General features: G+C 40.3%; 2 protein-coding genes across 6 annotated transcripts; one reads left to right on the top strand and one right to left on the bottom strand.

Moving 5' to 3' along the window:
- Nucleotides 1–3,605: 3,605 nt before the first annotated feature.
- On the bottom strand, nucleotides 3,606–7,737 carry vgll4l (vestigial like 4 like). The gene is made up of 5 exons (XM_061037707.1): nucleotides 7,268–7,737; nucleotides 5,478–5,601; nucleotides 5,126–5,375; nucleotides 4,539–4,620; nucleotides 3,606–4,394 (listed from the first exon to the last, which is right to left on the bottom strand). The coding sequence occupies exons 1-5, from the start codon at nucleotides 7,332–7,334 to the stop codon at nucleotides 4,114–4,116; spliced, it is 804 nt and encodes a 267-aa protein (XP_060893690.1). The 5' UTR covers nucleotides 7,335–7,737; the 3' UTR covers nucleotides 3,606–4,113.
- A 3,095-nt stretch (nucleotides 7,738–10,832) lies between these two features.
- Nucleotides 10,833–24,499, top strand: syn1 (synapsin I). Of its 5 annotated transcripts, none has more exons than XM_061037704.1 (15): nucleotides 10,836–11,127; nucleotides 11,412–11,718; nucleotides 11,767–11,953; nucleotides 12,834–12,891; nucleotides 13,860–13,951; nucleotides 14,101–14,257; nucleotides 16,084–16,173; nucleotides 16,663–16,725; nucleotides 16,814–16,956; nucleotides 17,051–17,125; nucleotides 17,213–17,315; nucleotides 17,407–17,556; nucleotides 18,498–18,567; nucleotides 18,698–19,181; nucleotides 20,558–24,499. In XM_061037704.1, exons 2-15 carry the CDS (start codon nucleotides 11,547–11,549, stop codon nucleotides 20,691–20,693), a joined length of 1,980 nt encoding a protein of 659 aa, XP_060893687.1. In that variant the 5' UTR covers nucleotides 10,836–11,127; nucleotides 11,412–11,546; the 3' UTR covers nucleotides 20,694–24,499. The 5 variants fall into 5 exon arrangements, with proteins under 5 accessions (XP_060893685.1, XP_060893684.1, XP_060893687.1 ...); XM_061037703.1 differs by having other exon boundaries at nucleotides 10,837–11,127; nucleotides 11,412–11,730; XM_061037702.1 differs by having other exon boundaries at nucleotides 10,833–11,127; nucleotides 11,412–11,953; nucleotides 18,710–19,181.
- Nucleotides 24,500–25,229: the final 730 nt, after the last annotated feature.

Below are 25,229 nucleotides of genomic sequence, written 5' to 3'. Positions count from 1 at the left end.
AACCCGAGTAATATTCCCATAATTCTCTTGTGGAATTCGTTGTGTGGTTTAAATCATTAAGAGGACGAAAAAAGAAAAGAAAATCTATCAATGAGGAGAAAATAGGTGCTGAATCGTCCACGTGTGATCTTTCAGTGAACAGCATGACCTCTCTGGTGCCACCTGCTGGACAAACTTTATATCGATGCATATTAAGATTGTAAATAAATAGGACCGTCTCTGCATTTCTCATCCTGCAGGTAGAGTTTTTCTTGGGGTCTTAAATCTCTGTCTATCTTTTTTTTTTCTGGGTGTAGGATTATCAAACATTAAAATGATACCTTATCATCCCACTAACTTTAAGTTTATGCTATGGATAACCACCTGAACAAGTGTTGCTTAGCAGAACTGAAACAACCATGACAGACACTGTTACTGATCAACTTGTCATTTAACATAATCAGTCACTAAAATGAGAAACTTCAGCATATTTAGGCTATTTTCCGAGCTGCTACACTGCCTCCAAATCTGCTGATGAGTTCCGACAAGTCAACCCCACATATGCTACCTGTGTGGAAAACTGTGACCTCTCCAAACCATGTGACAAGTGAACGCCCCCCCCCCCCCCCCCCCCCCCCCCGATTAACATGTACTATATGAGCTTATATTATGGTCCTTAGATGTACAAAAGTCAGCAAAGAGCACATTCTGTGACATTTTAACTAGTCAACTAAAGCCATAGTTAGCAATATTAACTTTTGTATTCGTCTAGTGATGAATGATGTTACAGGTGTTATGACTATTTATAGACTTATTTATTTATTGTTTTCAACATATTCACAAAATCTCAACAAGTTCAATCCTACAAAATTTCAATAATCAAAAGTGTTCATGCCTCTTTATATTGAATTAATTTAATTTAATTTAATTTAATATTTTCATAATAGCTTATGGTCATTTAAAATAAAGTAGGTTCCTTTTTCTGTCAGAACACTCTACTTACATGTACTGGTCAAGATTAGCAAAGAGGTGATTGTCCCACTTTGTCCACAGGGGGGCTGCTAAATAAACACCAAAGTCCTGCTTTTTGAATATGTTTACCTTTAAACATGTTGGTGACTTTTGATTCCAACACGTATGTCCTTTTGTTTTAAGTAAGATTTTTTTAAACTACAGTACTGCTCTATTTACTCAAATACCTGAGTACTGTTTTGACCCCCTGGAAAAGTTAATTTGGTTTTATAGTATAAGTCAATTAAATAACTTCAGCCTGACGTTTGAGAGCAATTTTTAAAAAGTTGTTAGTGGGCCTTTTGCCTTCATTGGACAGGACATCTGAAGAGAGAGTAAGAGATGACATGCATCAAAGGGAGGAGGTTAGATTCAAACCCAAAGCCTCTGCAACAAAGACTATAGCCTCACATGGGCCGTGCAACATAACCACTATGCTATCGGCGCTCCTTGTGAGAATTGTTTTGACCCCATGGAAAAGTTGCTTTCTTTTATAGTAAGTCACTTGAATAACTTCTTTCTGATGTTTGAGAGCAATCTTTGTGTTTTGTCTATGATTTTATGAAACACATCTGTATTAAAGCAATAAAGCACATGTATTAGCATAATGCTAAATCAAAAGGCTTTTCTTTTTCAAATCATTAAACACCAGTCATAAGTTTGGGATTGGGAAACACCCAGCTTTCTGAAACTGAACAATCAGTAGTCAAACAATAAGATAGCTGCCCATGCTCGTTTAAATACCGAGTAGTTGAACACAAAGCTTGACAATGAATCATGCTGCTCCACAACAGTCATTCAGAACAATCATGTTCTCATGAGCTTAGAGATGTCATTTGGATTATTTACTAAATGCGTCCTGCTCTGTTGACAGTGATCAAACTTCTGACTGACAAAACAAAGAGAAAGAACTTTCCCAAGGACTCAACCAATCATCTGTACTTTAGTGGAAAAACTTAATTACTACTGCTTCAGTCAAATTCAGTTAAATGATGTTTTCTGTCATGTTGGAGTTATTCAGGATTGTAATTATCTTTTATTGTTGCCTGAAGCAATAATGTGCATTTGTGCAGCTGCTTGAGAAGTGTTTCTCTTTACATTCTCATGATCTAGTCATTCTTTCTCTTTCAGCCTGCCCAGTATCTAAACATACTAAATCAAATTATCCTACACACTTGAATGTACCTATGTATCTCATTATATCTAGTCAAAGATATATGTGTTTATAATATAGCCTGTAATTAAACCAAAGAACCTTCTAACTAGAATAAACAAAATAATTGCTAACAGACTCACTCACCAAAGAATAATGTCAACACAGCATATTATCAATGAATAAAACAACTAATGATTGTTAGAGCATTTTAAGTGGATTGACATTTTATGAATGAAGCGTGATGCAGTTTTACACACCTGTCACCAAGTCGCCCTCTAGTGGTGAACTAAGCAATGTATTTATTCTCACTTTCCATCTGTCTTTCATTTCTAAAGGTCATTTTGTCAGGCGAGCTCGCTCACCCAACAACCAGTTCACCCGTTTTGTTTTGATCTGTTTTTTTTTTTTTGCAGCTCATCATGTAACATGAGCTCTTTTGTCTTTGACAGTGTTGCCTGTTTTAAAGATTTGTGTACCTCAGGGCCTCTAGGTGGCATCAATGCCCCTGTTCAGGTTACATCGACTGATGAATAATGCTCCATGTGGAAATACCAGTTTAGACAGTAAATGAGGAGAGGCATTAAAAAGTAGTTAGATCACAATTTGCTCCTGCGTTTGTTCTCATATATCTTATGTGTTGTTATAATTTGCAGATTCGATTTTTTGGCACTAATATCTAAGACTTCACATTTATGTTTCTGGTTTACTCCAACAATTTCAGTGTGAAAAAAAACTCATTCAGATGGCTTTTTTTCATCTTCTCCACCCTCATATACAACTCTTTCCCATGGTTTTCATCTTGTCAGAACATAAATGCTTTTTCCCAACTTACATTAAAATGACCAACTCTGTACTTTCAAAGACAGAAGCTTAGGACTTCTCTCCAGTGTTGTTTATCATATTTAAGGTTGGACAAGATAGGACATGCAAATAAGTAACCGAAGAGCTCTGCTGGTTCTCATGCTCAGGCCTATGTGAGCCCAACCCTGCTTTCCCCTCTTCCCTCCCTCCCGTGCCTCGTCAAACAGGATCTGTAGGATCTTACAGAGTCATTTTCTCAGGAGGCAGGAATGTCAGAACACAAGGCCTACTGCCTGCTCCAACATGCATCCTGCATTCCCCTGACTTACTGGAAAGGAAAAAAAGCCCCAAACGTGTTGCTCATACATCCATTTAATTTCCACTCAGTGTGTGGCAACAGGTCTACATGTAAAATGCTATGTGTGCACCGGACGTGCTGCAGACACACACTGACTCACCTGTGAAATTAGGTTGTCTGGTGCACCACCCTGTCCACTTTTTACTGTCTGTACGTGCATTTTGACATTTGAGTTTTAAAGACGTTTGATCATTTTCTGTTACTTCCTTAGCATCTTTTTCTGAGGAAAAAATTTAGTTTTTGTTTTAACTTGTTGCCCAACAGATGTCAAAATGCAGATCAACTCTTACTAACAAACACACAAAACATTTAATGTTTTTTTGACGTTTTTATTTTTTAAAGTCTTTTTTTAAAAGTCTTTGTTTTGTGTACAGCTTATAAGCATATTTTATACAGCAGATAGGCAAGTCATTTAGACTGTAAGGAACCCAGGTGTATCAGAACATAAATATAATACAGTAAAGTTGTGTCACTTAAGAATGACACACCGAAGAAATGTAAAGGATTACTGATGATTTTTCAACCATCCCACGTTACCAACTACAGAATCTCATTATTCTGATGCTATCCACAAGCAATAAGGAGAGAAATGTAACAAACAAGGACGTCTTGATTGGTGCTACATTACAGTCTGCATCAATGTGTCTCAAACTTTGACACACGGAGGTCCAAAGTGACAGCACTCCAGCATCTGAAAGCTCGCCCTTCTCAATACTAGCGCTGGCTTTTCTCTTGACCAACAAGCAGGGCTGCACGCAGTGAAATGTTTAAATTCACAAAGTCCACTTTCTTCTCAAAGATGTCTGTTCTAGTTGACAGACCAGTGGCTGGAGGTTGGTGATGTGCTGCTAGTGCACTCTTTGTAGGTGGGAGAGTGAGTAACACTCGGGCTGCTGGGAGGTGTGGAGGAGCAGGAGGAGGACTTGGACTTGATCTGCAGCCACTTGTCTCCGAGCGCCTTGGCAAAGTGGTCGTCGACTGAAACGCTGATTGAGAGCTGCTGGGAGCGAGCGGCTTTCTGGTAGTTCACTCCAAGACTTCTCTGGAAATGTTCCTCGACCACGTGGTCATAGTTTGACTTTGAAATCACTAGAAGAGAAAGCATGAAGGACACTGTTTAGACACACAAGTGAGTCAGTAAAAGTGAGCAGGATAGATTCATTATGAGACATGCATGACGATCAGGGAGTGACCGTCTGATGGATCAGCTAATTCACAAAGTGTCAGACTGACCTGATGAGGGGTCCCTGTGGACATCAGACCTGCAGGAGGGATTTCTTGATGAGGAGACGCAAGTGATCACAGAGGGACGCATCTGAAAAAACAAGAATGGGTTGCTATTTAAGACATAAAAAAAACATTGCTGCATTTACAACACAAAAAAAACATGGGTGTCTTTCTCTTTCCATCTCAGTGTTAAACACCTCCTGAACCTGACTGTGCACTTCATCCCATCATAAAAAAAAACATAGTTCAAAAACCAATGGAACAGGTTGGGTTTGCCCATGGAAAAAACAGATCCCTCCCAGGGAGGTAGCATGGCGGGTCAAAGAGAAAAACAGTCTGTTTGGTCTTGTTGATGACATTCCTCCCTCCATCGCTCACATTTTCTCCCTGAATCTGGCTGGATTGCATAGCTGGGACAAGCTTAGGCCTGTTGACACTCTGACTACAGATGGGAGATGTACCACTGCTGTGGGTAGCCTGAAGCTATACTACAGAGATTACAAAGGGACATACAGTCCCGTCACTGACACAAATTATGGGGGCCCAAATATCTATCATTTTTTCGGTACATTGGAGAGTTTTGGGTGAATTACCTGGATTTGAGTGTTTGCAGGCCTCTTAGCCTTGTCCTCTGTGCTCTCTGGATCTTTTCTTGGTTTCTTGATGAGGGCGAGTGGTTCATCCATGACTGGTGTGTAGTACACATGGGAGGGCAGAGGGCTGGTGGGGCTGGGGGTTGGACTCCAGGTGGATGTGGGGCTCTGTGGCTTGTTAAAGATGGCTGGTGTTGGTGCTGCTCTTTGGGCGGCTTTACCAACACTTCTGCTCAGCACCCGCTCTCGCCTGAAACAATCAAATATTGGACAATGTCAAATCTCCTTGATCTCTCTTTGGATGTAGAACATTTGTCATGCTGAATAATGACTGGAAGTCGTTTTCACAAACCTTTCCTCCAGTGTCAGGCCTCTCTCGTGGCTGCGCTTGCGTTTGATTGGATACACGGCTGGGGCTCGAGCGCGGTCGTTTGTGATGTGTCTGTATCTGTCTTCACTTCTGAGGTGAGGCTGACCTGAATAAGAAAACAAAAGTGCAGAATTAAATAAAAGGCTTGTCAATGATTGCACAACTGACTTTGGCTTTGCTCATCTGCGGGAACAAGAAATCCAGATCGACGATTCAGTCATTTACTGGCATTGATGATTTTACTACGTTGATAGTAGTTTGTGTCACCATGTGATGACTCACTCTTGTTTTGATCCGTTTTGATCGACCTGCATGACAGCAATTCGTGGGAAAATATTTTTTTTTTCTTTTTTGTCGCCGTTAATTGTAAACTCCGTTAACTCGTTGAACTCGATCTACCTGATCAGTGAGGCTTACAAGAAGACACAGCTGATTCAATGCTAACGGTAAATTTTGTTTTTCTGCATGCTGTTTGGCATTCAGCCGCGTCACATGGTGAACAGGGCACAATCAACAGCTCATTGTCATGGATGAGTGGCACACATTACACTGCTTTAAGAGTTCAAGGACCCTGATTTGGGTGGAGCCCATTATTTGAACGGGCCATTAAGGAGAACACACACTGGATTCTTGCAACACTAAATTGAAACACATCGACAAAAACGAATGAATGAATGACAGAGCGTGAGAAAAATTCACTTTATATTCAGATTGTCAGTTGAACTCATAAAGGGATTTTAAGGGGGTTTTAAAAAGGCACATATTACATTTTAAATTACATTTTAAATCCACTTGATCTTGAGTGTTGTGCATCAGTTAGCTCACATGTCCAAGACAGACAAAAACAAAAAGCATTGTTTAACATGTGATGGCAGTATAATTATACCAACCCATTGTTTGACTGTATGCTCAGTTAGCACTTACAATCCACATTGATTGTGTCTTCAGAGCTCCTTTAACTGTATTCAAATGTGTCATTCAGTGCTTTAAAGGAGTCACATAAACATCTACTGTCATTGAAATGAAACAGTGGAAGAGATCCATTGTTTCCAAAAAAACCCCAAAAGATTTCTTGTTGAATTCACACCCTGAGTGCTCACCCATTACACATTTCCTAGTGTCTGAACACTCCGACACCTGTGAGCGGCTCCTCCACACAGAGTGCCATTGTGGAGGGGAGGGAGGGGGCAGGTATAACCACACCTATACTGATTTTCTAATGCCTGAGGCATTGGTATTTCTTCCTTAATATCAGCGGGAATATACTGCCTGACCTTCTGTGTCCCTGCCTTTAATCATTATCATGGATGTGGAACAGACACACTGCATTGTTTCAAGCACAATTTACAGAATATTACATCCATTTAAGGACCTTTCAACCCAATAATCATAAATAAGAAGACTAACTTTTTTTTTAATCAAAAGTAAATTTCCTTTAAAACAATATGTCGTTGCTTTCTCTGTGATAAAAAGCTACACATATTAATTTACTAGTATATTTAAGGAGTTGAAAGTGTTTAAAGCTTTATTTGAGACTGTTGTAACAGCTCGTGGTTCTTTCCATTTAAATTTCCACTTAAAGTAAAGCATTAAGAGAGAGAAATCATACTTTGATGTACACTGATATAATTTAAGGCATTACATGTAAAGTGTCTATTAAAGCAATATGATGACATTTCATATTTCTGATCAAGGCAACTCAAGGATCCACTCTCTTTGAACAACATGCGGCTATAAAGTACATTTCAAAGAATAGCAAAAATCAACCTTACCTTCTAAAATGTACACCTTGAAGCCACTGCTCATGCGGGTGATGTAGTGGAAGTTAGCGACTGCCATGTCTTCTTGTCTTTGTCTTTGTGAAGCCAAACACACAGAAACACCTTGACTGCAGGTACTGACACACAATGAACTTCAGTTATGGATTGTAATGGAAAGGTAATGAGATTCTGCGTCTGAGCTCGGCCAGGTAAAGGATCAGGTGAGTGCAGATAGGTGAAGTCACTTCCTTGTGACTCAGTCCTTGTCTTCTGGTTGGCTGCTGTCTGGGCCAATCAAGAAGCCTCATTCTGTCAGTGTTGTTATTGTCCTAGAGGGATGAGCTCAGAGGAAAGTGTCTAAAAGGTAGAAAGTGGAGTTGCTTAATATTAAAGAACCACCAATCCCAAATAAGTGAGAGAGCCTTGTTTTCTTTTTGCTGTTTTTTTCTTTTAGATTTGGGGTCATACATCACCTTGTTATATTTTACACAACTCTTAAGATGCATACCCTTGAAGCAAGTAATGTGTACCTTTTGTTTCCCTCCATGATCCAGTACCTGCCCCCCTCCCCTCCCCTCCCCTCCTTTCCTTCCCACCTAATCAGCAATCTCACCAAACAGCATTTTTTCGAGCTCTTAGCCCACCGGAGCTCCAGTCATTCCTCTGACCTGCCCGTACACGCACGCAGCTGCACTGTGAGCCTGCCTTACCAGTAATCCAAAGGCTTTTGTTGATGGCCAGACAAAGACTCTTAAGTCCTGGAAATGCCGCTGCCATGAGAACACTGAGGAGTTTGGACACAGGTAGAAAGTCTCTAGAGGCCAGCACTCAGACACTATTTAGCACAGGTACATCTGAAAAAAGAAAATAGATTGTGTTAATCATTTTTTACACATTAGAGTACTTAGTAAACAAAAATAATATTCTGAAATATAAGGTAGTTCTATTTAATTATATATTTAATGGTAAATATCGTCCTTGCAGTGTAATAAAAGTTGATAAAGAACTTCTGAAAATGAGAAAAAGCTGTACACTTGAAGGTCTTGCTGTGAATAAATAAATGAAGTGTTGTGTAAAATACAATATTGGCTCAACAGCGCCCCCTCTAGGTCATGCACTGTAATGGCATGCTGTGAAAAGATGTACTGCCTATGAAAATGCATCACAAATAATCTGGAATACTGAAGTGCTGTTCATGACATAACCAAGTGGAAAGATATGTTTGCTCACAGACAGATTCTCTGCAGTTTAAACAGTCTGGCTTTAAATTTCTGAATCTGCAACTTAGAATCCCCCCACAGACTTTTCTTCTATATTTATTACAATTTGCATGGCTCATCTTGCTTAAACAAAGAGGAGGCATCAGGCAACATGTTTGTTATTTGAATATCCATCTCTTTATTCTTAAGTATCGGTGTGGGTGGGTGTAGGTGTATTTTGTTTAAATACACTGGAAATAGAACCTTGTTACAACCAGCACTTTACACAGTGATAAATGTCATAGTTGTGACGGCTGTATGTTTCCCTCTGCTGTTCCTGTTGCTCTCTGCTCTGCCCAGGTGAAACTACTGATTACCTAACGAGGTACACCTGGCATCAGTGTTTAAAAGGCCAGTGCTGGCTTCAGGAGAGAGAGGCATTTGGAGCTGGGACGGCTGCTCAGCCAGGGATTGTGTGTTTAGTTACATTAGTTTTGAGTTGATCTGTGTTTAATCATTTAGTTTGTCTGTTAATGAATCCATTGGTATGGTTTGGTTAAGGTGTTTGTAAGTGTTTTAAGGGGTACATTTGTGTATCGTCTTATTGTGGGGCTTAACATAGTCCCACGTGAGAAATTGAAATGGTGCAGCTGTATCTTTAAATTGGTGTAAAACAATGAACCATTACTCTGAAACATCCGTCCTCTGATATTAATTGGTTAGGTTTTTTGTTCTTCAAACAAAGTACATTTTAAAACATATTAAATAAATGCCAACCCTGGTATCTTGTAGCTTTCAAACTGTAAGGCACATAAAACATAGGCCCTGTAATGGTTCTACTTATCATATGTTGCAAAATGTTTTTTTAGGGGGTTTATCTTTGAGTTTAGATGTTTCCAGCAGTGTTGATGCGTATAGGACTGAGAACATTTGGGCTGAAATTGAAGAAGCAGGATTAAGTGAGAATCAATAAATCAGTCAGTCATTAAGTCACTTATTTGCTGATGCAGAAAAGGTCATCGCACATTTAATTTAAAAAGCTTCTCCTGCAATCCATACAAACATGCAAATTGGAACATACATATTATGTTGTTCTGCTGGACTGTTTCATCACCTTACAGAATCTAAGAGGAAATTGTGTACAGCCTATAAATGTGTCTACATGCTGATTATCGGTAAATGAAGAGTTAGCACCTCCAAACCAGGTGTTCTTCTACTTTTTTATGTAAGACATGCATACAGTGATGTTTATCAGTGTCCATTGTGAACCTAGTTCGGTCGTCACCACAGACTGCAGTGGGGGTCTGGGACTGTCAGACTCCCCAGGGCTCTGTTTTAATCATTGGCCCTTCGTATCACCAACAGATGTCGTATTACTGACAAACCTGTATTGACTCTGCTAGAAAATCAAATGTCACACCCCGTGTCAGCTAAAGTCAAACAGTGTGGGTGCCACTGCAGGTTTATTGAACTCACCAGGATGCAATATCACATCAACAACCTGCCCCCCGTGGAGTCAACTGCAGGCTCATGTCTGACAGTGAGCGACGCCCCTGTCACCCTGCTCTCATCAGCAGCAAAACATCCCACACACAGCTGCGTCAAGTGAGACACACACAGGGCGGACAACACCGGAAGTTCAAAGCTGAAACGAACTTCAAATATTGAAGTTTGTCGCCTCTTTCAAGGCTTTTGTTTTAGGGCCAACGACGAAAAAACATCCTACCCTACTGACAATTCCTGCTTTTGTGCAGCCATAACACAACAGAAAAACAAAGACAGAACTCAACTAAAACTTAAGTATGAACTCGTTTCTCACTACAAAGAAGGTGGAACTATCATATCATAGACTAGTAGATCAACTAAATTGAATATAGGTAGAGGGAGACCAGAGAAGAACAACGCTTCAGGTGTAGCTGGGCCACAGCAAAATGACTTCCGGTCAATATTTCCCTTCAGTGGCTGCATTGTTTACATTCCGACTAACAACTTGTGTAATGTATTATTTGAAAGCGAGTGGATTATACTACTCGGGCCACAGAAAGTAGGATTCCTATCCCACAAATACAAAAAAAAAAAACATGTCAAATGAAATTATTATAGATTAGCCCAAGTATTCATATATCAGAGTGACTAATAGGCTTAATGATTTATCCTTCTTCCTTTATTGGCAAACTGAGTGTTTAAAAAAACCTGAGTGATTATAATTATGTTTAGCCTACCTTTTTTTTATTAGCACACACGTCAAGATAGTAGCCTATGTCTTCTTATAAATTCATCTTGAGCTTGAAATCTTATGAATGAAAAAAAAAAAAAAAATCAATATCCTTATAAACGTAACCTCTTATTTTGAAAGCACTATCCAGAAGTCCTCTTCCTCACCCTGTCTGTCTTGACACTGGTCCAACCTCGCAGGCTCCTCTCCCTCAGGATGACTGGGAGTGACGCAGGGCAGACAGGAAAAAAAAAAGAAGAAAACTGGGGCTTTCAGGGGAAGGACAGATGAACGGCGGTGATGCAGGGTGGACTGTAGCTTTGATTTCACAGGTTTAAGCCCAATGCCCGCGTGCGAGGACACGAGAGTCAAGTCTTTCCTGTGAGATAGAGTAATAATAGGCTAATAGGCATCATCACTTCAGCTGTGGGGCGGATCAGTTGAGGATACACTCCAAGGTAGGTTGCTATGACATTTACTATACTGATTGGTGGTTGTTTTGATAGGTGAGTTTATTCACAAAAAATCTGATTTCAATTCGATATGAATGTAAAAACCATTTGACTTGATTTTGACGCGAGAACTCTTATTTTTAAGCTTTTATCAGGGGCGTGTGATTTTTTTGGCTTTAATGTTACCATATCTTGTTCCTCTGGCTAATCAGTCACGATTCCCCACTACTGTTTATCCGATTAAAAAATGTGCACATTATTGATGATAACACGAAGTTGTCTCTCTTTAGGTAACATTGATCCCGCCTCTGCCCATGGAAAAGTAGCCTAGTCATCCCTTTTTCTCACTGAATACCACGTTGTAATCTGCATCCTCTTGGAGGATATTTGGACACCCCTCTCCGTCATTTTATTAAGTCTCCATCATGAACTACCTGCGTCGACGACTCTCGGACAGTAATTTCATGTCCAACCTGCCCAATGGCTACATGACGGATCTTCAACGCCCCGACCCGCCGCAGCAGAGCCCCGCAGTGTCGCCTGGGCCGACGGAGAGGCGCCAGTCCACCAGCCAGCAGCCGCCTGTAGGAGGTGCAGGTGCAGGTGCAGGTGCAGGCTCAGGCTCGGGCTCAGGCTCGGGCTCAGGCTCCGGCTCCGGCTCCGGCTCCGGCTCCGGCTCCGGCTCCGGCTCCAGCTTCTTCTCCTCCATCTCCAACGCTGTCAAACAGACCACGGCTGCAGCTGCCGCGACCTTATCCGAGGCAGCGGACCGCGCAGGGGTCTCCAGCAGCGCAAAGGTCCTCTTGGTTATCGATGACCAGCAGACCGACTGGTAAGAGCAGTGCGCAGTGCCAGCTCCGTGCATCGTCTAGACTGAAATGTGTGCCAGACTGTGGGCTGCAGTGGCCTAACATCGAGAAGGTCATATGATTCACTCAGTGAGGTATATCACGTGTAGCAGCCTGCTGGCGTCTTGTTCAGATCAGAAACATGCTTATGGGAAATTGTGCCATGGAAAAAGCGCAACAGATTGCAGGCAGAGAAGCCATTTTCATTAGACGATCGGCTGTTGCATGAGCCCAAGTATTTTTCCATTCTGCCTGTTAAATGCCCAAGATGATACCAGCGCACTGGGTGGGCTGTTGCCACCATGATGATGCAGGTGTTTTCACACAGAGTGCATGTAAGGACAGTGCACAGGAAACATGCATGCACCACGTTTAACCCAGCCTCTCCATCAGTGCAAATAATCCTGCTTGCTTATTAGAGCTTTACCGTAGGGGATCATAAACACAATGGATCTATGCACCAAGACAACAGAACCCTCCAGTCCAACATTACTGACCCAAAGTGGTTCTCCCCCTCTCTACAGTAATAACAGCCATTGGATGTGTATAGGTGCATTTTAAATGCAAGAACCATTGTTAGGTCAAATTCACATTTCCTTTTGTTCCAGGTAGGTATAATGGCTGCTTACTTCTTGTCTTCCTTGTGTTTATGATGCATTGTGCCATTGCAGCAATTATACTGTAAACCACACTTTATCAGTTTTAAGTGACACTATGCTCCATTGATGTCAGCTGATGTTTTGGTTTGATTTTTTTAATACAGTTTTTTAGTGTTGAGCAAATGAGCTGTCTATTTTAAGAGAACTGTTCAGCTGATTGTCTGGATTCAAACAACATTGATTGAAATCCTCGTTTCACATGCAGGGTAAAGGTCTTCAAGGGAAGAAAGGTCCACGGTGATTTTGACATCAAAGTGGAACAGGTACGTTTTTATTTCCCCCCCAACAGGATGACAGAGAACATGTGAAATAAAGAGCAGAGACTGGACTAGTTAAAAAAAAAAACTGGCCCAGGCTGTTAACCTCAGTTGGGGGGGGATATTACATCATTATTTAAAAAGACATTTAGCCAATGAATAGCACAGTCTCTCATCTATGTGTGTCGAGAAAATACTGCCGGGTCTGTTTTAAATGTGTTCACTCTAATCCTATTTTGGTTTTTAACCAAGCCAAAATAAATTTGTAAGGCACAAGTTGAGTCATTCTGTCACTCTTACTATTATGTGTATTTAAAGAGCACTGATCCACTACATGACACCGTCTAAAACGGATTTATGCTTTTTCACTAAATAACAGATGACTCATTCAGGTCAATGGCTGTTACTGTGTTAAAACAGAGACCCCTTTGAAAGCTAAATTCCCCAGGGATCCAGTTAGACAGAGGAGGGGATTGCTGATTCATTGTCTTTCATCAATATTTTGTGTGGCAGATGTATCCATAAAGCCATTCTAATTAAGCAACGTTTAATTCTAAGCCTTGATAATAAAAAGGTTTTCTGTGAATCCTATAGCAACTTACCAATTCATGTTTTCGGTTAAGTTTTTGCATCATAACATGTAGCCTGATTAGAATATTTAGTGATCTACTTTTTGTCACTCACAATTAGTCCTCAATCCACCAAACAGGAGAGTCTGAAGATTTAAAAAAAATCTCTTTCTCTGCCTGAGGCATTTTCCTTCCCACCTATTTATGTCCCTCTACTTCACATTGTGATTGCGTTTCCATTATTTCCCCTGTGGCTCCTTAAAAAGAAGAACACACTTGAGTGTACTGTACCCTGTTCAACCTGGCTGGAATAGAATGAAAAATATAATTATTAAATGTTCTCCTCCATATCATGTTTTACAAGGTATTCTTTATGAGAGATTGAAGTGAATGTTTTCCCTCTAGGCTGAATTCTCTGAAATCAACCTGGTGGCCAATGCAACAGGAACCTACAATGTGAACATTGATGCGTTTAGGAATGGACACAAGGTCAACAAGTATGTACACTGCAAAGTATTTCTCGTAAAGACTCTAAAAATCCTCAGTGTTGAAATTCCACTATAGCAGAAATTACAAGCACGTTCCAGGCCACTGCTCTGTTTGTCTTGAATGCAGTTTAATATTTTGCTAATGTCCTCTGTCCCAGGTCCTTTAAGCCAGACTTTGTGCTGATCCGACAGCATGCATTTAGCATGGACAAGAACGGAGACCACCGGAACATGGTTATCGGCCTGCAGTATGCAGGACTGCCAAGTGTTAACTCTTTACACTCTGTCTACAACTTCTGTGACAAACCATGGGTGGTAAGGATTATTTCAGTAATTCATTGTTTTGTACGAACAAAAACGTACTCAAGCCTCTTTCACACAAGCACCGCACTCCTGAAAATATCCTGAAATTGTTGAGGTGGGGTGCATGTGGGAACGCAAATGCCTGAAGTTTGCATCCCGACTTTATCAGGACTTTTTCCTGCCATGCTGCAACTCAAATTTCCACATGGAAGTAAGCCAGGAAACTGAGGGCAATTCCCTGCAAGCGAGCGGGTGGGGATGATGATGTTATATGCAAAACCAGTGGAATGTTTGTGCACATAACGAAGCTGCCTCTTACTCTTTTTTACTTACCAGCACATTTTTCCAACTCATTTGTTTAAACTGTGAATACATTTCAATTACGCGCAGCAGCAGTTATGTTGTTCCACTATTAACCATGCTTTAAAACCCTCATGGCTATGGGGCGCTGGTGGCCTAATGGTTAATTTGCACGCCTCATGTACAGAGGCTACAGTCCTCAAATAGGGCAGCCCAGGTTTGAATCTGACCCACTCTCTCTCTCACTGATTATGACTCTATCCATTGTACTGTTACTCTTACAAAGGCATAAAAAGCTCAAAAATTTAAAAAAAAAAACAATCCTTAAGGTTTTTCAATTGTAAAAGCTCTGCAACAGGTGTTCTCACTGTCAAAAAAGGGCCTATTGGTACTTTTGGATCTACCTGCATAGAATAGAAACAAAGGGGCTTGTATGTTGCAGCAGTTTCATGTGTCATGCTCATTGAGACATGGGGGCTACACTATTTTAGATTTACTTAGACGGTGGGACCAAGCAGGAAAGGTTTGTATCCACCGAAGAAACAAGTGAAGTTGACTGTCTTGGGGTGAATTTCTGGTACACTCAGAATGAGCAGAGAGTTATTCCAGAAGACAGATTCGCTGTTTGCAAAACCTGCTAGAAAAAGTTGCAGTGTAAGTGTCAAACATATCAAACTTGATGTAGCATCTGCAAGATCATCTCTTAGCACTACACGCCCAAGTACAGATTATACATAATAACTGTCATATATACATAGTTAGTGGCACTTTACTTGACCAAACATCGAGTTAGTAGAGAACTAAAGATAAACGTGTAACTTCCAATCATTCGTAGCAGTGAACGTTGGCTTTCAGTGCAACATCAGCAATCATCAATAAGGCAGTATGGAGTCTATGGGACACAAATTTGTCCTCTAAAGGGCTTCAATCAGTGACCCTTTTCCCTTCTCCAATCTGTGTAGAGGGAACAAGTTTCGGAACAGTGACAAAACATCAGGAGCTTGTAAACTTGCAGCACTCTACTGTGGGTTTGTAATTTTTCATCAAAACTTCAGACAAACAAAAAACAAAGAGAGACAGGATTATCAGATAAGATTCATTATTCAAAATTCAAAATTATTTTTCAAAAGGACACAATGAATAACGCATTCACATTACTAAAGGACATTTAAATGATTCATACATTGGTCATGTAGTGAAATTAATTAATGCATAATAATCAAGATAATTGTTCCAATCAAAACTCTAATCGTTGCATCCCAACAGCCTTCTTGAATATGTTGTAAACATTACACTGTGACTTTCGCAGTGTCTTCTTTTACGTCATGTCTTCCCCTCCCGAGACCTTCGCCCCCTCTCCCCGTCAGACAGCAAAAATCTCCTGCTGTGAGGGACATATGTGCAAGGGCAACTTGGGAAAATGTCAGGGTCAGGCTTGTCTGAAATTTGCCGATATTTTCGGAGGAGTGCCTGTTGAAGGGGGATCTATATATAGATTGGATAAAATTCTCCATCCTTAACATTTTTGTTTATTCTAGTTCGCTCAGATGTCCAGAGTCTTCAAGCAACTTGGCCCAGAGGAGTTCCCACTGATTGAACAGGTTTACTATCCAAACCACAAGGAAATGGTGAGTTCTCTGCCATCTGCTCTCCTCCTTTCTTTCTCCTCCCCCTTATCCACTTGTGCTGATAGGTATGACTCCATGCTAACAACCCTTAAAGAGACACACACACACACACACACACACACACACACACACACACACACAAACACAGACAGGCTATCTCTCTGCACAGGACACATTTTAAGAAGGTCATTCACTTCCATGTCAATACTCTATCTCATGCAGCAGCTGAGGCCCAGATGTTTGTCTTAGGAGTGTCCTTTTTTTTGGTCTGGGTGGATGCAGATTATTGTGTGTGTGTGTGTGTGTGTGTGTGTGTGTGTGTTAAATCAGTGTTGCAGCAGAGCAGATGACTCCACACATACAGTAGTCTTGACAGTACTGGGCTTGCTTTCAAGACATCAATATGAATCACTCCTATTGGCTTGGAATGGATGGACATTAGTGTTTGAAGTGATAAATCTGAATATGTGATAATGCTCCTTGTTTCAGATAACCTGCCCTCGGTTCCCTGTTGTGGTAAAGATGGGCCACGCTCACTCAGGAATGGGAAAGGTAGGATTTCACCTATTTCAACGTGAACACTATCATTGTGGAAACGCGAAAATCAGCATATATATATTTTGACCTTTTCTTATCTCAGGTTAAAGTGGACAATCAATATGATTTTCAAGATATTGCCAGTGTTGTAGCACTGACCAAGACTTATGCCACATCTGAGCCCTTCATTGACGCTAAGTATGATGTCCGCATCCAGAAGATAGGGGACAATTACAAAGCATACATGTAAGTGAAATTAGGGATTCAATGCATTAAGTTTCAGACTTTTAAACGTGAAACAGATTGAAATGGCTTAACATGACAATACAATTTGAAACAGGAGAACATCAATTTCTGGAAACTGGAAAACCAACACTGGCTCATCCATGCTTGAGCAGGTGGCCATGTCAGACAAGTAAGAGCACATTAATGCAGACGAGATGAGGATGCTAACCCTAAAATGACTCAGTGCTCTATTATAGCTCTGTTTAACACATTACAGGTACAGAATGTGGGTGGACTCTTGTGCTGACATCTTTGGAGGGTTGGATATCTGTGCTGTGGAGGCTCTGCATGGTAAAGATGGCAAGGACTACATTATAGAGGTACTAGAAGGCAAGACAATCATATCAAGGGGATAGTCTGTATGTGACTGAAAGCATGCTGAATCACATCTATCAACTTGTCTTTTTTTAGGTAGATGACTGTTCAATGCCACTGATTGGGGACCAGCAGGATGAGGATCGGGTTCAGATTGCAGAGCTGGTGGTGTCAAAGATGAGCCTGAGTGTTCCTCCCACTTCAAGCCCTTCAACAGTGCGTGCCTCAGCAGCACAGCCAGCACAGGTGCTCTAACCACAGAATTTCCGTGCATGCTGCTTTTCTTTTTGTTTTTTGCTTTTGGTCGCTCAGTTACACAAAAGTGTTTTAAAACATTTTTTTAAATTAAAATAGTACATGTGAACATACTAGTAAGAGCATGCTTTATGCTAAAAGAGCAACAGAGTACTAGATCAATTATTAACATAAATGCATATGGATACACACAGTACCTTTATAAATAATTCAATGACTTAATACATATTGAAACACATACTGTACATGTGTATTCCATGTCTATCTATGCTAGGCTTCAGAAATAAAATAGACCTTTGCTTTTGCAGTTCCTATAATGTAAAATTGATGCTGTGTGGCCGAGGTTATTTTTCTATAATTTTTTTTTTGAAGGGCAAAGCAAATACCTAGAAATTCTACAAAAATTATAAATTCAGCTTTTTAATATTGTTGATTCAAAGGATGGAAATAAACCCTACACCCCCACCTCTCTAGCACCCAGTCTCTGTGATGTCCAAGCCAACAAAATCAAGAGAACTCTAGTTATAGAGGCTTAAATGTGACCAGACCAATAGCTGGTATCATACAGATGCATTGATGAAGCTTACGCTCCTAAGGGATCAGAGTTACCTAACCCATTAGTTTCAAACTTTGATGTCAGACAGTGTCATTAGCTTAGAGGTGGACATTTACGTCATATTTAGTAATTTAGCCAAATATATGAAGAGTTATTGACCTCTGGGGCCCTCTAGAATAATATGAGAGTGATCTAATGAGTCTTAGTGCAAATGGCTAGAAATATTGTGTGATATAATTAAGATATTTATTACAGCAACAAGAATCACTTTTTTCTCTGCATACATTGTTTTAACATTACCTTTACTATTTTTTACTTTGTTTTTTTTTAAACTAAAACTTAATTTCTGTCCTTTACCTTGCTATATGTTCTGTAGAAAGCGTTGTCTCCTCAGCCGGTCTCACAGTCAAGAGTACCACAGGCTCAACAGCGCCCCTCGCCTCAGGGTGAGGACTTACCTTGTTTACAAAAATCTACAACTTTGATGGATTTTTTTGTTTGTTTAGGAATAATAATTACATTTTTTGCTATTTTTCTTCCAATTCTGAGTATATGTATTTGGTTGCTGATTTTAAGGGTCTTCTGTAGGTGGCCCTCAGCAGAGTCCCCCATCCCAGCAGCGACCTCAGCCTCAGGGCCAACCTCCTGTACAGGCCCAGCAGCAGCCTGCTGCTAGTCCTGCTGTTGATCCCAGTGCTAAAGCAAACCAGGGCACTGCAGGCCAGCCACGGCCCACAGGTCAGGGAGCTACTCAAGGCCAGAGAGCTTCTTCTGGTCAGGGCTCTCCTCAGCGAAGCCAAGGAGGTTCACCTCAAACTCAGAGGCAACAGTCCGTCCCTGTACAGCAGAAACAGAGGCCTGCCCAGCCCCCCAGGCAGCAGTCCCAGGGTGGGCAACAACAACAAAGGGCTCCTGGCCAGCAAGGCCGTCCTGGCTCAGCCACCACCCAGCAACCGCGACCCGCTGCTCAAGGCCAAGGGGGCCCAGGTGGACGACCCCCCCTGCAGCAAAAGCCTCAGCCCCCACAGAAGCCAAGTCAGGACAACTCGCCACAACTGAAGTAAGTATCTGTACATGATAAATGATGTGGGATCTGTTTCCTTTCATGTTTTTATGAAGGGCAGAACGCAGCTGACCTGAACAGAAGATCCCCTCTTTCTTTTTGCCTTGATATGTGCATGACACAATGGAATCTATTCATGCTCTTTGTTGACAAATTATCCACCTGAATGTGCATGATTTATTGGTTCTTACATTTTTCAGTCCTTCAGCAGCAGTTTCACAAAACATTTGAGATGCTGATTCATAAATAAAAACATCAACAAGCGAAGGCTGGCCTGTGGTTGTTGATGACCGTAATGAATGAAACACATCTGTCGCTATCACTTTCTAGGACACTGATGAACAAGATCTCAAAACATTATCTTTGCATTAGTCTCCTCTGTCTAGAAAGCATCAGCAGAAACATTTAAGAACTCATTATTAACGCTTATTGCTCTGTATCTTTTCAACTTTTAAGTTGTTTAAAAAACAGTTAATTGAAATCTAATTTCTTCTGTTATTGTGCTACAAAGGGAGGAGTATTAGAAACTGAAACACCATTTTTGCTCAAGTTTTGACAAGAATACAAAAATGATAAACGTTCTTATTTTTCATAAAATGTTACATTAACCGATCTTAACTGTTTTCAGATTTACACAAGTGGAACTTTTTTTAGTATTTAACAACTATATCTGGCATACTAAAGTATACCATTTATAAAAATCTACAGTATTTTTTTATTCCTTCATTTGATCAGATGAGTTACCCTATTACCATATATGGAATAGGGATGGGAGCTGGGGAAGGATATGAATAGCAGGGCATCTATCTTGTTTTACAATTTGTGACTTGTCTCTACAGGGTTGCCACACCCTAAGGAAGACTGTGCTCTACTGTTTAATAAGCTCTAAGTGAGACAGATGAACTGGTGAGACTAAACTTGTAACACAGATGTTTTCTCAGGTGGTAAATTTAGTCAGCTGAAGACTTCATCTCTCATAGACTTCTATACAATCTGCCTCTTATGCGCCAACATAAACCCCCCTGCTGGCCGTAAGAAAGAATGCAGGTTTAAAGCACTAGCACAGAAGTTTCCAAAACTTTCAGAAAACACAAAAAACACTTGTCTGTAAAAAAAAAACCTCCATGTGTTTACATCCTAAAACATCATTCACTTTTTACATAATTTTGAGGCTACCTTGAAATGATGAGGTAATAGTGAATGACCATTGAGAACGATTGATGAATGCGCTTTCATATTATTTTATTCTTCTGAGGTTTCTCTCTCTCTTTCTCTCTCTCCTGCCTTGCTTCAGTCTTTTTCACTCCATTGGTTTGCTGCATGACTTTAATAGCCTCTTCCTCTCCTCTATTGCCATTTTCCTCTCTTTATAGCAAATCCCAGTCTCTTACCAATACCTTCAACATTCCAGAAACCCCGGCGCCACGAGCCAGCCTTAGCCAGGATGAGGTGAAGGCTGAAACCATACGCAACCTACGCAAATCTTTTGCCAGTCTCTTCTCAGACTGAGATGGTAAAAGCCCCCCTCACCCACCCCTCCTCCTTCTGACAGAAAGATGGACAGGAAAACCGAAGGCTAGACCCCCCTCCCCCCAACAAGGACCAACAAAACTCCGACCCTAATATGAAAATGTACACACTTGACACCCACTGCCTAAAATGTTTCAATCTTTTAAAGTAAGCAAAAAGTAGACTACACAGTAAATTTAACCACTAATGTCTGAAACATTCCTTGCGTCGCTTCAAGCTAAAGTAAGACATTTACTTGTGTCATGCTACACACAACACAAAAGCCTGTATATAGCCTAAAAGAGCACACAAACACTCGTACAGAGATAAGACCCAAGAAAACACACAACTTGTTTGCTGGTGCCGTTAAGTCATTGTAACCCTTACGTTTGAGTTTAAGTTGGTTTGCTGACCAACCAAATGAAGTAAGGGACTGTATGGAAATTATTCTGGATAGCTAGTTCTGAAACTTTACGTCATGAAAAATAAATTTTTAAATGGGAGGCTTTAAAAAAAACCCCACTGTATTTGAATTAATAGCTGCATATGAACTGTTTTATAGCCACAAAATTGAACATGCAAAGTGGTTATGGACTTCATTATTTCCCCCAACCCCAAATCCTCTATACATGGCAAAATAGCCCTCGATTACACCTGTAAAAAAAAAATCATCTTTGATGTAACTTTTTTATCCAAATTAAACTCACAAATATAAACAAACATTTGACTCCTCTCCCTACAGAAACATGTAAAGATATATTCCCCTCCCCCCCTTCTGTCCCTAAGCCCCCTAATAATTTATATACAGTCCCTAACTCATTACAGCCGCGCACATAGGATGTCTGTTTCTTAAGCTAATGCTAGATCTGTTCAAGCTGTTGACCGCTCATGGTGATGTCTTCGCTGCATGTCAACAGGAGGCAATGGTTGCGTTCTCCAACCCCTGACATTGGCGCTTGTAACTGTGTCGTCACACGTAGTTGAATTAGTTCTTGCAGTAAGCTATTAGGTGTTGTGAGGATGTTGTTGCTGCCACTTTCTCTGATTTTAATTTTGTCGCACAAGAACAAAAAGCTGGAAAGCTCTTCACCATGAAAGCATGCCTTACACAGACAAGAGCGTCAGATCAAATGGAGCTGTCTCAGGGATGTCCAGTTGATTGTGACACTTGTATGTTGGTGAGGGTCTTCCATTATAGTTTTATGGTTGTTGTTGTTGTTGTTGTTGTTAACCAATGATGAAGGAAAAGCATGCATTATGATGAGGTGAGTGTTTTTTATTGTTTCATAAGCTTTTGCAAACAGAGTATATTGCAGAATAATACTTGAATAGAGAGACACTGACTGATGTAAGTCTGTATTTTCAGGGTTATTTCTCTGTTTCTTGACAAGGCAGCATCACAGAGGCTGTGTACAGCTGGCACTAACATGCAGACTTCTTGAATCTATCAGCAGTGGAGAGCCATTAATACAAGTGTGGACGCACCCAATACTGATTGCATCTGATCACTCAAGCCACATTTAGAGTATGTCTGGGAGGTATAGCAAAGATTATGTTCGGGAACAGACCACTCCTCTTTCATCCTTGTCTGTTTTAGACCTGTTGGCTTGATTACCTTCATGCCATTTTAAGCAAATGATGACCTAGTGTATGCATCAAAATGTGCTCTTCATGAAGCAACAGGAAATGTTGTGTTTTGTGTTGAGCCAGTCATTTACAATGAATTTGATTTTCAATACTTCACGATCCTAGGGTAAGGGGGATGAGGGTGAGATGGTGCCTGGACGAGATTGTCCAGGATGGAAAAAAATGAAAGTGTCCTCCTGTCCCGACGCAAACGCCTCTCCTTTTTCAATTAACATCCCATTTGAATGCATAAACTACATCTCCCAATGCTTGGAATGACATGAGCTGGAGATGTGACCCACAAGCCGATCATTGCAGCTCGTAACAATGCTGTAAAGTAAGGCTCCAGATGTTTGAGGATGTGTGAGTGAAGCATCCACATGTTTTTGTTGGATACTTTAACCGTTAACAGAGACTCCAGTCGAAGAGTAGAGTCTTTATTTTACTGATAAACCACAGACCTGTGGAGGAAAAAGTCTCGTGTTATGTAAACACGCTTTCTATGAAATGAATGTGTGTTAATGCTCGAGGTGATCCCATCACCCAGGACGCATGTTAATACCAGGTGTAAACAGAGCTTTAGTGCTGCTGTGTCAGTAACAGGTGTGGTGCAGTATTGTACAGCGTAGGTGGGTTTGGTTGAGGAACATTTTTTGGAACAAATGGATTATTTACAGACAGTTTCATTTAATATTCCCTTTATTTGAAAGCAATGTAATGAACACACTTGCGACTGTAAACCAGCCTGAGACTAAGTGGATGTACAATCAGTTTGTGGTTTCTTGTCTGGCTGGTTTAGGGTTCAACAGTTTGTGAGTGCATTATGTTTTTGCACTTTATTGCACTATATAATTCAGCACAGAGGCAGATGCTGCTTTCATACGTGTGCCTCCTGGTTGTCAACAGGTTCAACGTAAGCAAGAGTCCAAACAATAAACGATATAATGTAAATGTAAAAGCAAAGGTATATCACCTGTAGGATGCCCCTCTGCAGCTGATTTGACACTCCCCGTCACCCTTCCTTTGCATTGACATCTTCGCTATTCTAAAAATCTGAAACAATTCTGTTTCCAGGCACTAAAAAAGTCTTCCAGAAGGAGTGCTTTTCATTTGAAAGTGGACGTCGTATGGCAATAACATGCTTTTTTAGAGAAGACCCAATAGCCAAAAGTGAAAAGGAGTCTTGGTCCCCCTGCTCATTCTCCATGCTGCCTGTGATTATCAGTCTGTTTGTGTAGCCACAGTGACCCCTTGTGCTCAATGGTGCATAAATGTATGAATGTTGTTCTGTAACCGGTCAAACCAAAATAGATGTGTTGTACAGAGCTCAGAGTGATGCAGATCGTCGCCTTTTCCCCTGCTGCTACTTGTGCTTTGTGATATATTGTGGATCTCCTATCTTTAAATTTTATGTTTTTATACTTTATTTCAGCCATTTGTTTATGCTTCATATTTTTCTATGAGGACTATCTGGGGCTGTAGAATTTATGCATTTGTGATTCAGGGCTTCTTTTTTTAATTTTGCAATGACTCAGTGTGAGTTTTATCGCGGTGCAGCCGACTGCCAAGAGAAGCAGAATGAGCAGCCTTGTGTAACCATTGCACCGAGTGTGTAAATTATGAAAATGAGCCATCAAAAACCACCACGGATGGTTACCTTTGAAAAATGATGTCACTCAGAGGCCATATTAAGACATACCAATCACCATGGCAACTCCTGAGAGTGACAGGATGAGCTGCGACTGAAGTGCAAAGAAGTTTTGTGGGGTTTTTTTACGTTTAAAAAAAAATGACAGATCTTTTCATTTGAAATGTTTACATTATTTATGGTAGATATATTTGACTGTGAATGTACTTTATTTTCTTTGTTAAAGCTTGTTTGACTGTTTTCAAATTGTATTGAATAACTATTGTAAAAAGAGGAAATTCTATTCTTTTGAGTGGAACTGATTGTCAGTCAATGCCTGCCGGATTATCTTCAATGTAAGTGCAAGAATCAAACAGCTGAGGTTTTTTGTTAATCAAAAATAAGAAACTGCATAATGTTAAATCACGGTGGAATCTTGAATTAAATGTAAAAAAAAAATATTTGATGTTATATGCAATGTAGCTATATTATGTGGAAATGCGTATGTTATAAAAACATGCACATGGTGAATAAAGTCTATGACCAACAGTGACTGTTATTTGTTATTATTGACTGAAAATAGAGAAAGTAAAACAGCTTCAGGTTAAAAGTTTGACTTAATTATGTCTGTGCAGTGAAGTGTCAGTCAATCCTTCAAGAGGGACTCTCCTTTGAATTTATTTTTAAAAAAAATCAGGTTTAATGATGTTTTATGTTGTCTTGATCCAAAAGCCTTCTGAGATAAAGGTTTTTTTTTTCCAACAAAAATTGTGTAAGATAGTAAACCATCTAAAAACAACGACAGATTTGAGCCCAGGAAAGAGCCACAAAACGTCTTTTAAAAAAAACCTGATAAAATGGATAAGTCACATTTTGTAGAATATAGTTTTTGAACATTTTGATCAGTGTGTTGCTAAAAAAATATTTATTAGTCATACAACTGTGACCACAAGGGGGTGTGGGCCTGCAGTCTGACTACCATACACTCCAGTTCTGCACAACATTATGGAGGTTATATAACTCATTTACACCATATAATGATCAGAGCTCTATATGAAATCACATTATATTCATGGGGCAGATGTTTTGTGCAAATCAACTTACAATCTGTGCATTCAAACCTCCAAGAAAAAAAAATGAAAGTGCAGAAAACATTTTATTCTGCAGTTGAATTTTTCTGATTTGTTTGAAGAGATAGGTGCTTTATTTGATTTTTTTCTCTTCTTAACTCCAGAGAGGTTTCATTTTCATTGTTTCATTTGAGGCGCACATTTTAATAACAC

Source organism: Labrus mixtus, chromosome 5 (assembly GCF_963584025.1).
Source record: "Labrus mixtus chromosome 5, fLabMix1.1, whole genome shotgun sequence".
Lineage (NCBI taxonomy): Eukaryota > Metazoa > Chordata > Actinopteri > Labriformes > Labridae > Labrus > Labrus mixtus.
The sequence above is the reverse complement of the archived record's forward strand: the minus strand, read 5'-3'. Positions and strand labels throughout refer to the sequence as shown.